The sequence below is a fragment of the Meles meles genome, chromosome 8 (genome assembly GCF_922984935.1).
Source record: "Meles meles chromosome 8, mMelMel3.1 paternal haplotype, whole genome shotgun sequence".
NCBI lineage: Eukaryota > Metazoa > Chordata > Mammalia > Carnivora > Mustelidae > Meles > Meles meles.
In genome coordinates, this window is record NC_060073.1 from 106374784 (window position 1) to 106390560 (window position 15777).

General features: G+C 58.9%; 1 protein-coding gene across 9 annotated transcripts in view; it reads right to left on the reverse strand.

Moving 5' to 3' along the window:
- Positions 1 to 384: 384 nt before the first annotated feature.
- Positions 385 to 15777, reverse strand: part of CEP164 (centrosomal protein 164) — a 61669-nt gene continuing 46276 nt past the window's right edge. For 7 of the 9 annotated variants that reach the window (XM_046015985.1, XM_046015992.1, XM_046015989.1 and 4 more), the window contains 19 exons: positions 15556 to 15756; positions 11848 to 11979; positions 11548 to 11764; positions 10510 to 10587; positions 10143 to 10274; positions 9742 to 9864; positions 8547 to 8690; positions 8065 to 8148; positions 7860 to 7928; positions 7376 to 7551; positions 6986 to 7112; positions 6646 to 6713; positions 5995 to 6202; positions 5090 to 5197; positions 4436 to 4577; positions 3625 to 3969; positions 2906 to 2972; positions 1913 to 2041; positions 385 to 1732 (listed from right to left, as the gene is read on the reverse strand). In XM_046015985.1, coding sequence (XP_045871941.1) covers positions 1636 to 1732; positions 1913 to 2041; positions 2906 to 2972; positions 3625 to 3969; positions 4436 to 4577; positions 5090 to 5197; positions 5995 to 6202; positions 6646 to 6713; positions 6986 to 7112; positions 7376 to 7551; positions 7860 to 7928; positions 8065 to 8148; positions 8547 to 8690; positions 9742 to 9864; positions 10143 to 10274; positions 10510 to 10587; positions 11548 to 11764; positions 11848 to 11979; positions 15556 to 15756 — 2647 coding nt within the window. In that variant the 3' untranslated portion in view covers positions 385 to 1635. Of the gene's footprint in view, positions 1737 to 1912; positions 2042 to 2367; positions 2450 to 2905; positions 2973 to 3624; positions 3970 to 4435; positions 4578 to 5089; positions 5198 to 5994; positions 6203 to 6645; positions 6714 to 6985; positions 7113 to 7375; positions 7552 to 7859; positions 7929 to 8064; positions 8149 to 8546; positions 8691 to 9741; positions 9865 to 10142; positions 10275 to 10509; positions 10588 to 11547; positions 11765 to 11847; positions 11980 to 15555; positions 15757 to 15777 lie in introns of those variants that run through there. The other 2 variants (XM_046015987.1, XM_046015988.1) reach the window with 2 other exon arrangements.

The following is a 15777-nucleotide window of genomic DNA, read 5'->3' on the forward strand; positions in this document are numbered from 1 at the left end:
GGAGAAGAAAACAAAACCCACCTAACTTTGCCAGCTTGGGCCTTCAGGGGGCTTCGCTGTTATTTGTGTACGTGCAGAAAACAATGCCCAATGGTCTTTGGGAAACAGCAGGACGCAGGACGAGGGTCCAGCTGGTAGGTGGCAGAGTGGGGGTGCGGAGAGAGAGAGGTGAAGCAAATCAGCACTTCCCGCAGCAGGGACGGGGAGCTCTGGGACGCACAGAGGGGGCCGGCCGGGGGTGCTGTGCTGGGTGGACACTGGGCTACTTCCTTCAGGACCTCAGCCCCTTCTGGGTCCCCGAGCCTCCGGGTTTTCATCCATACACTGAGGTTACAGGCTCGCGGTCACGAGCAGATGAGAAACCTGGGAGGTGGCCTGTGCGTGTTAGTTTTCGCTTCCTTTATTCTTAAGAGGAGGGAGGCAAAGGCCTTCAAAGAGAAGGAGACATATTCACACGACTGCCTTGTGGCAAATGGACGTGCAGGGATTTAATTGATGTAGAAAACACAGGCTTGTCACAGAGCTGGCTGTAACACAGGCACTGGCCCCAAAGCACCCAGGAGGAGCCAAATCACGAAACAATTTTTTCTCTATGGTAGATGATGCCTAAACAGTGGGTGTGGGTTGGGGTCAAAAGTTTCTTAGACAAAGAGAGGAGAGGTAGGCTGGCAGAGACGGTGGCTGTGCAGTGGAGAGGCAAGGGCAACCCCAGAGCTTTCAAGACAAACACGGGGGCATTTTATTTAAACGATGGGACAGATGTCTGAGAACATCCACTGCAACCCCCAGGGGAGCCCTCTGAGGGGAAGCAGGACTGCAGGGAGCTCGGCCCTTCGTGGCCCAGCCCAGAGGAGGGCTGCCAGGGGACAGAAACAAGAACCCACAACTCTCCCCATGGTGGTCCAGAAAGAGAAAACCAAGATATGGACCCAGAGACACCCCAGACTTCTCCTATGGCTCGTTGGCTTCTTGCAAGTCGTATGCTTGTGACCTGAGACTCGAGCTGGGGGTGGGCGGGAGAGGGGGAGGACTCTGGGAGGAGCCCAAGGGAAGGGAAGGAGCGCGGAGCCAGCAGAGGGAAGAGAGGCAGCAGAGCGTCTGGGGGGCCAAAGTCCAGCCAGCTCTGGTAGGGCTCGGGGCCCAATCCTGAGACAGAGTGCTCAAGAAAGGAGACTTACAAAAAAAAAGAAAAGAGAGAGACAAAGAAAAGGGTCTGATCTCTCTGAGGCTGAGGTATTAGAGATGGGTCCCAGGGTCCAGACGTGCTGGGGGGCTTCGTCCTGGTGAATTAAGGGCCACACGTCCACAACTGCCGGAATCCCATGCACAGAGAGCCCGCAGGCCCTTGGCCTCAGAAGGCAACTCCTACTACCTCGTCCTTGTCCTCCTGCCGGTGCCCGGGCTCGGACACCCCCACGTCGGTGTCGCCTTGTCCAGACAGGAGCCCGCAGGAGGCCATGCTCTCCAGCCTGAGGTACGCGGTCTCGGGGTGGGGGGCAGCTCATGGTCTGCAGCGCAGCCCTGGGTTCCTCCGAGCGGGGCAGGCAGCAGACAGGGCAGGAGAATGCTGCGTCGGGGCCAGAGCGCGGGCGGCTCCGCAGGCACTTGGTCGGGGTGCGGGAGGGGCTCGGGGCCTTAGTAATGATACACCCGCAGTCTGTTGTTCTCATCCAGGCCCAGATGCAGAAGGCCTGAGGTAGCTGCGGGCTTTGGCACCGAAGAGAAGAGATGTCTGGCCACGAGGTGAAGGAAGACTCTGCGGTCGGGTCAGCTAAGCGGGTCCAGGGAAGGGCCAAGGCCCAGACGGGCACCCCCCCGGGACACCCCCACCACCCAGGGCACAGCCACACCTCTGCCATCCCAGCAACAACAGCAGGAAGGGACCAAGGCTCAGGGATCAGGCAAAGGATACAACTTGGGGTCATTCCTGTAATGTTCTAGCCACTTTCGGTTAGCCTCGATCATGCTCTGGAAGTCTGTGCTGCCCACCTCGAGGCCGGAGCCCTGGGAACGCGCCCGCTGCAGGAGGCGCAGCTGCTCACTGGGAAGGCAGAGGCCAGCATGAGGAGGAGAAAGGAGGAGACCCTTGTATGGCACAGCAGACCAGCCCCAAGCCTCTCCCTCCTCCTCTCTGCACACCCCATACACCAGCCATGGCCTCCGCAGGGTGGCTTTAGCAACTCCCGAGTTTCCTTCATTGGCAAGAATGCCCTTCTGGAATGATGAGCATCAGTTCCCCCAAGCCAAGGTGGTGAACGGCACCCTCTCTCCCTCCCCTAGGTGAGCACTCCTGATGTCAGGGCTCCCACTTCTGCCTGGTCCCGGCGCATCTGAGCAGCAAAAGCTTTCCCCTGGTGACTCCAGTACCTGCCCAGCGTCCGGTTCCGAGTGGGCCAGGGGGTAAGTGGGGGTGCTTAAGATTGGGCGCCTGTGGTGGGGCAGGGCTCCACTTGGCAAGGAAGAAGATGAATGGGAAATTAACAGGTTTAGATAACTGCCCATCTGCCTCTCCCACAGCGTGCTCCTCTCACTCCAGATGTGGCTCAGCAGGACAGCAGGAAGAAGGGAGCCTATGAAGCAGACAGCGAGCTCCATGGCAAAGACAAAAGCCACACTCAAGGGCAGAAGGGGCCAGGCAAGGAGCAGGGTCCTACCAAGGCTGATTTCTCCCTGCAGGTGCTACCAGGCAGCTTCCTCATAGAGCTGGGCCAGGTGAGACCAGCCGCCCCTGGGACCTCGGCAGGGCAGACTTTTCTCTGACGGTGGTAGAGGCACCTGAGACCCAGGCAGCTTTGTGGGGATCGGTTCGGGCTCTCTGGGCAACGTGACCAAACTTCTGCTCTGCTGGGAGGCGCTGCAAGCAGCAGGCCTGTGTGGTTCCACCCTGAGCCCACAGGGAGCTTACCTGGCAGACACGTAACCCAGCCTGTTCTCCAGGGGTGCGGGGCTACTGCTGAGGAACGGTACTCCAGCTGGAAAAGTGGGAGGAAATCATCCAGAAATGGGTTGCAGAAGCCAGCCCCCACAGGCCGCCTCCCAGCTCACCAGCACGCCTCCTGCCTCCCACAGACAACACAACAGCAGAGGCTTCAGGGGTTGGAGGTGAGAGACAGGAACTGTCCTATTTATTTGTAAAATCGAATCTACTTTTCTATTTGGGTTAAGGCAGAGAACAGATATGTAACTTTTGGGCAAAGCTGTATGGCCAGGGGATTCTGAGCAGAACCCTGAAGTCACAGAGCCAGAGGACCACACTCCAGTGTGTTTTTTACTCCCCGGTACCCTGGAGCACAGCCCTTAACCTGAGTCTCAGTTTTCTCATCTGTAAGGTGGGGATAAATATTCCTCTCTCAGAGGGTTATTAGAAGGACTCAGGCCTGGCCCCTCACATAAGGCACAAGATGGCAGTTTTTACAGTGAGGATAGGGATGACCTTTTAGGTTCTGCTGAGCTCCAGCTCCCATCAGAAAGGCTCCAGGTCAACCGTCATGGCCCACAGAACCTGTGGCTGCAGGGTTGCAAGCAAGCCTTCCTCCCATAATAGGATGGGCCACGCCACAGCAGAAAGAGAAAACCAAGTCAGCAAGGAGCCAGCGAAGGAGGAAGAAGGGACGGGAGGCTTACTTGGGAAATACTTGCGCCACTTCTCCAGCAGGAAGTCGTCCACTGTTTGAGCCACGGAGGAGGAGAGCCTGGGGCCCAGCCCGGGGTCCCAGGCCCACTGGGTGGTTGTGGGCTCCACCGGCGGCCAGGCCGAGACCCGAGCCAGGGAGGGGCAGGCGGGTATGGGGGTACCCCTGGGGTTCCGGGGCGGGGCAGGCACTGGCGTGGAAGTGAAGAGCGGCGGCGGCTGGGGGTTGAGACTGCCCAGCATGCTGAGGACGCCGTTCAGCTGGCTGCTGATCCGCTGAAGGCTGCTGCTCAGGTAGTGGAACTTGTAGGGCAACGTGGCACTTGCAGTCAGGTTGACTAAAAGGGAGGGAAGGACTCAGCTTCAGGGCCCAGGACGGCCCCAGGCATGGCAGCACCCTCCTGGCTGCCCTCCTGGTCTGCCGGAGCACAGCCCCTCGGCCCATGGGGACAAGGGGGACAGCAGAGCTTCTGTGTTCCAGATGGTGCAGACGGGAAGCTGGCAGACGGGAGAAAGCCTCTCCAGGGAGCAGGCAAGGAAGGAGGAGGAGATGGCCCTCTGCCCCGCTGCAGACCAGAGCGGCAGAGGGAGAATACCTCTCAGAAGGCACGGGAGGGTCCCTGTGCATTTAGGTAGCTCCGGACCCTTTCTGCCCTATATGCTGGCAAACCCCCACAAGGTCCCTCTTCCCGAGTGCTCCTGCGGGCCTGCTCCAGGTACGGGCTCCCACAGACCCACCCATGCACGGCTGAAGGAGGGAAGCTGCCCCTTGGCCCCCCCAAGCCCCTCCCTCTCCATGGATACCATGGTCCTCCCCCTGCCGACATTGCCACTCATGGTGAGGCAGGGGGCAGGATTCGGAGCTTGCATTGCTCACGTCGTCCGTGTCGCTGAGGTCAAATGTCACCCCCTTCTTGGGCTGTCGCCGAGTGTCCTCATCTAAAGCCTGAGGGGTATAAGCAGCATTGAGTATTGGCGTTTGCCCTGTGTCTCCTGTCCCTTGTCCATATGATGGCTGGGGCCCCTCTGGGACCTGAAGTTCTGGGAGAAGGACACATACAGGCTGCCTTGCAGCGTGGGCGGGGGGGGTGGGAGGGAGGCGGGGGCTAGGAGGACACAGGACCAGAGCCCCTGCCCTGCAGCAAACCCAGGCTTCCCTCCTGCCACCCCCATGCCTCCAGCATTCAGAGCAATGTGGATGAGGCCACAGAGAAGGGAGGAAAGCCTAGGTGTGTCCATTCCCGACCCACTGCTGACCCCAGGGTCCAGCTCTCCTCAGGAACCACAGCAGGGGCCAGAGCCTCTCGAGAGGCTGCAGCACGAGGTGCCGGGTCTGCTTAGGACCTCAGCAACCTCAAAGCCACTGCCATCTGGCCAGCCCACAGCCCCAGCTCCTCCCCCGACGGGACCAAAGAACCACCCGCAGCCCAGGAACAGAAGAGGGAGGCCACACCGCACCTCCTCCCGGAGAGAGGACTCCAGCTGATTCAGCTTCTCCTCCTTCTTCTTCAGCAGGTCGTGGCCCTTCCGCATGGCTGACTTCATCTCATCCAGGTGCCTGGTCTCCTGGCGCCAGAGAGAGAGGGGACGACAGACCCGGGGGCTCAGGGAAGGTGCTGGAGTCCCGGCTCTGTGTGCTGTTGTCTGGGTGATGCTGGACCAGGTAGCTCTCAGTGTGGACTGTCCTCTCGAGAGGAGAAACTACTGTTCCAGGCTCATGAGGATTCAGTGAGGTAGACGGTTCCAGACTGAGCCCTGGGCCCGCACCTAACCCAGTCTCAAAGGGTTACTGTCACCCCAGGGTCACTAGTGCCCCTGCTCCTGCCGCCCAGCCTCTCAGCACCAGGCAGAGCCGCAAGGGCCCGATGGCGGCCTGCAGATGGCCCTGGGAAGCCGGGCCCATAGCAGCCCCGAGCACCATCGGAAGTCTAGGGAGCCAGCCCCGCTCGGTTGGCTCCTTAAAGTCCTGGCCCACGTCACAGTGAAAAGGCCATCAGACAGGCGATTCCACCCCGTGTGCTCAGAAGACTCCCTGATGAACCACAGTCTTTAGTGGGGCGGAAAGGGCCAGCAAAACATGGATGTGCAATTTTAAAAACCTTACTTGTCCTTGTCACCTAGGAAGTGGACAATCACCTCTGGTTACCGTGAGGACCGAGAAAGCATCGTGCGCGTGTGCACGTCAACGTCAGGGGCTCTCATCCTCACGGACATGGATAACCTGCAGCCCCTGTCCCGGGGCCCCAGGGCCCCAGGGCCAATGTGACCACGCTGTGGGGAACCCACAATCACCGGAGGTGACTGGTCCCGTTCCCCAACCCAGCACCCCGCAGGACCAGCGGGCTCCCCTCAAGGCTCCCAACCTCCTCCAGGTCTTGGCGCGCGTCCTCCAGGGCCTTGGTGCCCGGGGGATCCTTGGTGGCCTCCGGAGCGCGGGCCAGCTCCCGGCGCCAGTGCTGCTGCGCGGCCTTCAGAGCCGACTGCCGCCGCCGCATGGAGCGCGTCTGCCGTACCAGGAACTCCTTGGCACTGCGGAGAGCCATTCCCTCGGCAGAGAGGTAGTGCCGGACGCTGGGGGAGGCCAGGCCAGGGCAGGGGGTTGGAAAGGGAAAGCACATGCGCGCTGAGAACCACTCCGGGTCACCTGAGCGCTTGCCCGAGGGGCCCACCCTGAACACAGACTGCGAGGTCTTCACACTATGGTGTGCAGCCTGCTGCACGGTCCCTCCATCCTGTCTCTAAAGGGACTGGGCCTAGGGCCTCCAGAGAGATGCCCAGACACTCCCAGCAGGCTGGTCCTCAGCGAGAGAGCAGCAGATCCCAGCATGCTATGCCAGCGGTCACCAGGGGCAGCTTCTTGGCTTGCTAAAGAAATTCCCTTGGTGCCCCAGGTCCTTGGCCCTGAACCAAGCCCCAGTGGTGGTCATGGTCAACCCATTTCTGTTCAGGTCTGTGGTGTAGGCACTCACCCTTTCATGGACTCCTGGACCCAAACTAAGGCTATCAGAACTCACCTGTCCAAGGACAAGTCGGTCTCCTCCTTGCTCTGGGAGAGAAAAGAGGGTACCTCTTTGGTCTGGTTCTAAGGACACACAGTAAAAAAGGCCCAGTCAACATCCGATACACTGCCTGCTCAAGGGACCCCCAAAGCCTCTCCCAGGGGCCTAAACACAGAAATGGCTCTGGGGGCTGCTGGGCACCGTTCGCTTATAGCCATCATTTGACAGATGGCAATGAGGAAGGGGGACTATTAAGGACAGGAGGCTAAGGTGGTAGATAAAGCAAAGCCAGGACCCCTCCAGGAGCCTCACCCCTGTCCCACCACCCTGTCCCTTCCACAGCACAGAAACTCACAGTCCCAAGAGACTTCCTCAGGTCCTCAATGTGGAGGTCTGGCTCAAAACGTGGGGCAGCGCTGCTGTCCTTAGCTTCCAGCTCTTTCAACGTGTCCTGCTTCCTCTGAGCTTCAGCCTCCAGGTCGCTGTGATGGGGGGGCAGGGGGGCAGCAGGTCATGGTGACTGCTGGGGTGGGCTTCCAGCCCTGATCTCAGGAAGGCAGCAGGACTGGGGGGGTGGGCACGACACGACACGACAGGAGCCGTTCACACCTCTCACGCCCTACCCCTGCCTAAGGCAGCAGAGCCCCTCCACCCAGCTCCACCCCCGCCAGAGCAGACGGGGGCCCAGGCGTGTCACTGGCAGGCAGGGGGCAGCAGGGAGGCCAAGTGCAGGGCCCCAGGCCACCTGATGTGCTTCTGCAGCCTCCGACTCTGGGTCTGCAGCGCCTCCACCTGGGACTCCAGCTCCGCCCTGCGGGCCCGAAGCTCATCCAGGAGTCTTCGGAGCTGTCGGTTGGACTCCAACAGGTGCGTGTGCTCCTTCTTTGCCTCCTCCAAGTGCTGGTAGCTGGCTGTGACCTCCTGAAAAGACAGAAGCACCTGGAGACACGTGGGACAAAGGCAGGCGGGGCAGCACGGGAGCAAGCGTGGACCTCAAGCCCCGCGAAGTCGCTGTGCGGAGGGCAGGAGGCGTGCAGGCTCTGCCCCTCTCCACGGCCCTCGCCCACAGGGGTCCCCAGCTGGGCTCCTTCCAGGGGGCTGTGCTGTCATTGGAACCCTAAAGCTGGGGACAGAGCGGGTGGGCCAAAGGTGAGAGGTTGCGGGAAGAGAGGGAGGGAAGGGAAAGGGCACAGGGCGGAGGTGAGGGAGGACAAGGGAGCCCGCCGAACCTCGCTCTCCAGCGCAGCCTGCCTCTGCGCGTCGAGGAGCTGCTGCTGCTCCTTTCGGGCCGTCTCCTCCTGCAGGGAAGGGGAAGAAGTGGGTGTCCAGGCACCCCGGCTCTAAGGGACAGGAGGCTCCGAGCTCTCCTAGGAGAGCTACAACTCCAAGGTCCGGGGCCCCTGGGGATCCTATCCTCAGCTCCCGCTCTCTCACCTGGAGGCCCAGGTGAGCCAATTTAGCCTTGACATCTTTGGTTCTGGTTTCAAGTTCCACCTCTAAATCTTGGAGTTTCCTTTCCTGCACAGAAATATGTGTAGAAAGAGTGCAAGGCATTAGCCGAGGGCACAGGAGGGAGCTCTGGACCCCCCCTTCCACAGCACACCCTCCAAGCGAGGCTTGGCCTCATCCCACTTGCCCTTGAGGCCCCCGTGAAAGCAGCACCTTCCCGGTGGGGGCAAGGAGAGACAAAGCACCCACCCCAGGTCCTGGGGGCGCTGACCTCCTCTAATCCCAGGGACGTTTGCTGGCCCAGAAAACAGGAGCACACGTGCCCTGGCTGGCGATGACCCATGAGAGACCCCCCACACCTGAAGCTGTCCAGGCTCTGCTGGCCATTTTCCCCCCACTTCTCCTGCATGGAGGTGTCCAAGGGGGCTCACCCACCCTGGTCCCCAGTGACCACCCGGAGCCCCCACCTGCTCCCGGTGCCGACGCCGCAAGTCCTCAAGCTGCCTGTCCTGCATCTGCCTCCTGGCCTCCAGTTCTCGCTCGTGGGACCGGTGCAGGCGCTCCAGCTCCCCGGTCAGGTGGCCCAGCAGTTCCGCCCGCTGCTTTCTCTCCTGCCCGGGACAGGAGGCTGCTGGTGGGCAACGGCAGTGGCCCTCACCTGCCTAAAGCCCCTGTCCTGCCAGCGTGAGGGGCTGGCAGACTCGGGTCAGGGACCTCAGCGGCTTTCCAGGGCCAGCTCTTCAAGAAGAGGAGAGCACGGAGGAGCACCCGGGCCTCCCCACCAAGAAAGCCTGCACCCCTCTCTGCCACTGAAGCAGGCGCTGCTCTGAGACCTACCCCCCCCCCAACAGTGGAAATCTGCCTGTCCTGCTGTCCACTGTGTGCAGCTTCCTCGAGGGAAAAGCTCATTAATAAATTATCACTACTCTTAAGCAAGGTCTGCATCGGTTTAGAAAGGGAGCCTGTGACATTTTATCAGAGACCAGCGACTTCTGTGTGGGAAAGGACCATTCGGACAGGCTGGGATATGGGTTCCAGGTACTGGAACAAGAGCCTAGAAACCCTGGGCCGAGGCCCAGCTGCGAGCCAAAGTGAGGTCCCACCACCGCCCCTGTTCACCCCGTGAGCCAGCCCACCTATGGGGGAGGCTGAAGAGGGGCAGATCAGACTCAAGGAGGGTCAGGCTCTTGCCAGTCTGTGTGTGCTGGGAAGTCTGGTTAACCCTGATAGCTTGGTGTCGGGCTGGTTAAAGCCGAAGGCTTTGGGGTCAATCGGGGCTTGAATCTCAGCTCCGCGACTTACTAGCCTGGAGCCCTTGGGAAAGGGGTTTATGCTCCAAGTCTCCGTTCCACTTTCAGACTGGAGGTCGCGATAGTCTGCACCTCCTCGGGGTGCTGGGAGGACTAAATGAGTCCGCACCCGTCAGGAGCTGAGAACACTGCTAACACGGGGTAGGAACTCAGTCCCTGCGGGCCCAGCCGCTCACGGAAGGAAGAGCACCGGTCTGCTGCGGCTGCTGGAGTGAACTGGCCGTCAGGACTGCACCAGTGTAGGCCAGCCAGCTGCCGGGGACCGCAGGGCGTGTGCGCGTGTGCGCACGTGCCGTGTCTGTGTGTGTGCACGCGTGTGCTGTGTCCATGCATGGGGGCAGGGACAAGTCACCTCGGCCTCGTACTGCTCTCTGGCTTCAGCCACCACCTGCTGGTGCTCCTCCTTCATCCTGTCCATCTTCCTCTCGTGTTCCCTCTCCACCTCCTGGCGCTTCTCTCGCAGGAGGCCACTGAGCTGCAGGGTAGGCAGTGGGGATGTGACACGCAGGCGCGAGGGGGGGGCCCAGCACATGGGGACCAAGGCACTGGAAGGGGGAGCACATGCACCCCTCCACACTCACGCCCGGGGCACGGGGCTGGAGAAGCACCCGGCTCGAGGGAGCGGAGGCACAGAAACACAACCAGAAGACCCGGTCCCCGCCGCGCCTTCCGGAGCAGAGCCGGGTCTGCAGGGCCAGGACAGAGCACCCAGGTCAGACACACATGAGGTCGAGGGAGCCCAGCAGCACGTACCTCTTGCTCATATTCGAGCATGTGGTGAGCCCTCTGATGAGCCCTCTGCTCCGCCCGACCGAGGCTCTCCTGCAGCTGGGCTGCCTCTTTCTGCTGGGCGTCCTCCATCTTCCTCTGCAGGCTGGAGACTACCTGAGGAGGCCCCAGCACGAGGGACGGGACACTCAGCACCACGGAGCAGCCTCAGGGACTCACCTGCCGGGGCCCAGCACCCAACCCCGGGGGGGCTTCGGGGACAAGGAGGCTCCCGCCCCAGTGGCAGGCCTGGGGTCGAGTTCTGCCCGCCAGCAGCAAAGGGGCCTTGAGGCTGTCACTGAGGGAGCAGGACGCAGGCTCTGCAGGCAGCCCAGGGCCGGCTGCATCTCACCTCCCTGTGCTTGGCCTCCAGCGAGGAAGAGAGCTGCTCCAGCTCGGCCCTGTGCTCCCTCTCCAGTGCTGCCGCTGCCTGGGGAGCAACAGGGGGCCTGTGAGGGGTGCAGGGCAGGGAAGCCTGGCCGGGCACTGACCCCGGAGGGAGGAAGACCATGCCTGACTCCCTTCTAGCTAAAGGGCCAAGGGGAAACACAGACACATCTTTGTCCCCCCAGAATAACTCCGTCCCTAAAGATTATAACTAGCAAACGAACGGGAAATGAAGGCCAGCGTGAAGGGGCATTTCAGTAAGCCTCAGGTCACCACTCCCAAACCCCTGCCGCTGGGCTAAGCCCCAGATACACAGGTCATACTTAGGCCTCCGAGGGCCTGAGGCTGTGAGGGCTGGAGGTCCAGCACAATCTGCCCGAGCACCTGTGCGACAGGGACGCCCTCCCCCACCTCCCGTAGTCTCTCCTTATCTAGCAAAAAAGTTCCAAGTGGCCGGACTGTCCCTTACTTCCTGCTCTTATCTGGAGACAGACCATCAGGAGACGGACAGAACTGAATGCACAGGGAGTAAAGACTAAAGACAACGCCCCCCAAGTGCGCGATCTTTTTACAGCAGGAGAGGTGAAAGGTCATCGCAGATGGCCCTCCGGGACAGGGATGGGGACAGGGCACCTTGTACTCAGAACCTGGCCTGGTCTAAGTTCTTTCAGTCATGAAATCTTCCCAAATCCACAGGCCATTTCCCCTCCAACCTCTTCACTGTCACGTCCAGCACCAGCTACCGCTGGCCCTAAAGAGCGCCCCTGCACACCTGCCGTTCCCTCGATAGACCTGGCCTAGCACCTGCCCTGAGACGGCCGGGCCCGCGCGGACTGATGGGCCCAGACAGTCGGCCTACCAACCGTCCCCCATCTCCCATGCCAGCGGTGCAGACCCCTCCTCCATGCCCGTCCCCCCACCCCGCATGCCCAGCCTGGCACCCAGCCCCTCCCCAGGCAGCCCAGGGGCATGTCAGAGGGGAGGCTCCACACTGCAGGCTCACGTCTTTCCTCTCCTGCTCCAGCCGCTCCCTGAGCTGCTGCAAAGCCGCCTCCTTCTCGGCACTCAGAGCAGCCCGCTCTCTCTTCTCCGAGGCCTCCATCTCTTCCTTGAGCTGCTCCAGCATCTGTCTGCTCCGCCGTTCCAAGCTGGCCCTCTCGGCCTTCTGGAGAGACTCCAGCTCTTCTCTCAGCCTCTGCAGGGAAGCCTCCTGCTCAGCCCTGGGTGGACAGACAGAAGGAATGGGACGGGCCCGTGCATTCAGGGTGGCTCCGCCGGGGCGGCCGGCTCGCAGTGCGCTCACCTAATGCGGCCCTTGTCTGCTTCGGTGCTGGACTGCACCTGGGCCCGGAGCTGGGACAGCCTCCGGCTCTCCTCCTCTCTCATCTGAGTCTCCTCCTCCTCGGTGGCTTTCCGCAGCTGCTCCTTCAGGGAACTGAGATGGAAAAGAAGGGCAAGTTTGTCATCATCCCCAACTCTCGGCCCCAAACGCCTGTAGCGTGCCTGTGAAGTTTCCTAAATCCGGGTCCTGCTGTCTCCATGTAAGACCTTCCAGGGTAAGGGGGGACCAGGAACGCTTCCTGCTCTTTGCTGCAGCAAGAGGACGACAGGCTGCTTGAACCCAGACAGCATTTCTGCCAGGGGCTCCCCTCTGCGAACAGGTACACCTCGGCACGGCATTCACTCAAGGACAGACGCAATCTGGTCCCAGCCCGGCTCCGGCGCCACGTGCTCTCACTCACAGCCTGGTCAACAGTTCCAGCCACATCGGGGGAGCCACTGCCTCTCCATGCCACCACACTCCCCCTGGCCTCTGGGCCCCGTTCGTGCGGCTGCCTCCCCCGAGAAATCCCTTTTTCACTTGACCGAGACACATTCACCGCTCACACCCGGCTTCCTCCTCTCAGAGAAGTCTCCCCAAGTCCCTCCAGCTTCATCAATTAGCCTTTCTGTTCCCCTCGCCCTTTCTGTGAGGCCCACGCTTGTCCCATGCTGCTCTGTACCGCGTATCGTAATTTCATCTTTTGTGTATGCCTTTTCCTTACAAGTTTGGGAGCTGCTCCAGAGAAAGAATCATGTCTTAGAGTCTGTTATATCTGAGGTGCCGAACACAGTTGCTGACATGAAGTAGGTGCTCCATAAATGTCTGTGGGATTGGAACAGCATCACCCAGCCCCAACCTACCAGCAAGCGCCGATGATCCGTGAGGGACGTCTTATTTATGGTCAAACCACAATAAGCATTTCATCCCAGGCAGATAGCCCCGCCCACACGGCCCCCACAAGACCAGGGGCTGTGTGCTGTGCACTCAGGGAACTCAAGCCTAACAAAAACATGATTCAGAACGCCTGGGTGGCTCAGCTGGTTAAGCCACTGCCTTTGGCTTAGGTCATGATCCCGAGGGTCCTGGGATGGAGTCCTGCATTGGGCTCCCAGCTCAGCGGTGAGCCTGCTTCTGCTCACTGGCTCTTTCTCTCTGACAAATAAATAAATAAAATCTTTTAGAAAAGGAAAAAACATGATTCAGAAGACAATGTCTTTGAAAAGCTTCCTGGTGAATTCCAAAGCCAAAGAAGATTTCAGGTCATTTTCTTTTCTTTCTTTTTTAAATTTTTTTAAAAGATTTTATTTATTTGACAGAGACACAGTGAAAGAGGGAACACAAGCAAGGGGAATGGGAGAGGGAGAAGCAGGCTTCCCACTGAGCAGGGAGCCCAGTGCAAGGCTCGATCCCAGGGCCATGCGGAATCATGACCGGAACTGAAAGCAGATGTTTAACGACAGAGCCCCCCAGGAACCCCTTTAGGGTCATTTTCTATTTCAAGTGACTTGCACCACTGCTCTCTTCCATTGTGACAAAAAATTTGAGTTAAATGAAAATCCTCCCTCCTGGATTCCCCAAAAACCCTTTCTCCTTGTCCTGTGGCTCCATTTTCCACACAGCACCACAGGATGTCAGAGCTCGGAGGGCCCTGAGAGGTCAAGTCCTTCATTTGACAACAGTCTCTCTTCATCTCACAATTAAATTCAATCTCTTCGTTTTATGACTAAAGAAACTAAGGGTCAGCCTGTCTTCCTGCCTGCCTTCTCAGTCAAGAAGTATCTGCTACAGAGTCAGCTGTGGCTTCCAGAAATTTCTACCAAGTGGAATTTGCCCAGCAAAGAAAGCCCCAGCCCTCAGACAGACTCATGTGTAAGCAGCAACAGGGTTCTCACAAGGAACTGTTTCACAGCAAGTTTGACAGGGCACGACTGACAGAAAAATCACTTCATGAAGGCCACTGAAACCATTGATTTCAACTGGAAATAAAATCAAGAGCTACAATTTATTGAGCAACTACCATGTTTCAGGTCCTGAGTCAGCTACTTTTGGCAGGCTAGTCTTCACCTCTACCTAAGAGGGTTCCTGGAGACCTTCTGGAGCTGGGGGTTTAGCAAGGGATAGAAAGCACAGTCAGCCAGGCCTGGGGTAGCCAGGAAGAAGGAAGGAGCCTGGCAGGGAGACACTACCAGGATTTCCTCCTAGGCTCTGCCTGTTAAGATCAGCTAAGTCATACCACATTTGGGGGACACCTGCCCCAATTTTCATTTGGCTGGAAGAGGAGGATGCTGCCTGGCAGGGGATCCCAAAGGGGTGACAGAAGGGTGGGCCCTGGGTCACCAAATTCTGTGTTGGGCTAATGACAGCAACTGTCCCCAGTTCTCTAGGTAGCTGGAAATGGGTTTTCTATTACTCTCTCTAAATAAACACTTTATACACTCTTGGCTATGTATGATGTAAAAGTAAGTCTACCACTTTTGCATGTTCTATCCAAGAGAAAAAGATTTATCCTTCAGTTACATTGCTAAGTAAGTGAAAAACATATTAACACCTTTTTGTAGCACCTGTCCCTCCCCGGGCCTGTGACAGACGGCTGATTACGTTCTCAGTAGCCACTCTTCCATGCTCTCCTCCTAAAGGGGCACTGATTTTATGCTGTCAGGTAAAGAGGCCCGGCTCAAGGACGACATTTCCCGGTTTCCTTTGCAGCCAGAGGTAACTCAGGAGATATGCATGGAAATTATTAAGTAAACTTTCTAAGAAAACCTCTTTAAAGAATAAACATAAGTTATTGGGTGAAGTTCCCAAGACAGCACCTTAAAAGGAACAGAATGAGCTGGAAGCTACCCCTTTTGTACTCTATTCCTGTTCTTCCTGCCTGCAGCCCAGACACGATGGCTGGGGAGCCAGCAGCCACGCTGGACTCTGAAGAGACCCTGCGAGCAGCCAGCACTATAGGCAGCAAAGAGATGAAAGGATCTGGTGACTCTGGAGCTGCCATGCCAGCCTCGGATGGCCTTTTCTTACAAAAATAACCTCTGGCTTGCTTCATGTGTACACACAATCTCATCCACATAGACCCAGTCCAGCCTTAAGTGTTTTACTTGTCAAGTAAAACTGCAGCTGTCCCAGCCAGCTACACAAAGAGCAGGAACCTAGTTAGAAACTTCTGGGTCCTGGGAAATAGCATCTCACACTGTATCATGTGGTCCCCACCAACCTCACTGGGTCCCAACAGGGCCCTGACTCCCGAGAGAAGACAACATTGTGGTTAGGAAAACAGGCTCCAGGCACCGACCGCCTGGGCCCTGTTGCTTATTAACTTCGACACCTTGGGCAAGTCACTTAGCCTTTCTGTGCCTCAGTCTCTTTATCCATATCACAGTCCTATAAGACGGGGTGGACAGCAACACCTCCTCAGAGCCGCTCTCAGAACTACACCAGTTAACGATACAAAGCATGGGGACCGGTGTCATCTCTCAAAGAGCGTTGGTTACTCCCACTATTATCACGCCTCCTAACTCCGTCCCAAAAAGACAAACCAGGGAGCCCCTTCCTCCACACAGGGCCACGGAGGAGGGGGAGTCTCAGTGGGGCCACCGGGTCTCCAGGGCAGGGGGAGGGGGTCGCTCACCCCCCCCCCCCGTCACTGCGGGGCCCCGGCAGCTCGCCTAAGGGGAGGGGCAGGACCTGAGAGACTTCTCTTTCTGCTGCTGCAGCTGGAGCATCTCCGCCTCCTCCTCCTGCCACAGCTTCTCCCGCAGCTGCTGCATCTTCTCCTGTTTCGATTCCAGGAGCCGCCTCCGGTCTTGCTCCAGTTCCTGGGCCACAGCCTCTTCCATGGCCTTCAGTGAAGCCTGCTTTGGGGGAGCTGCAGGTTCTGCAGATCGCCTGCCAAGTGGGGGAGACAGC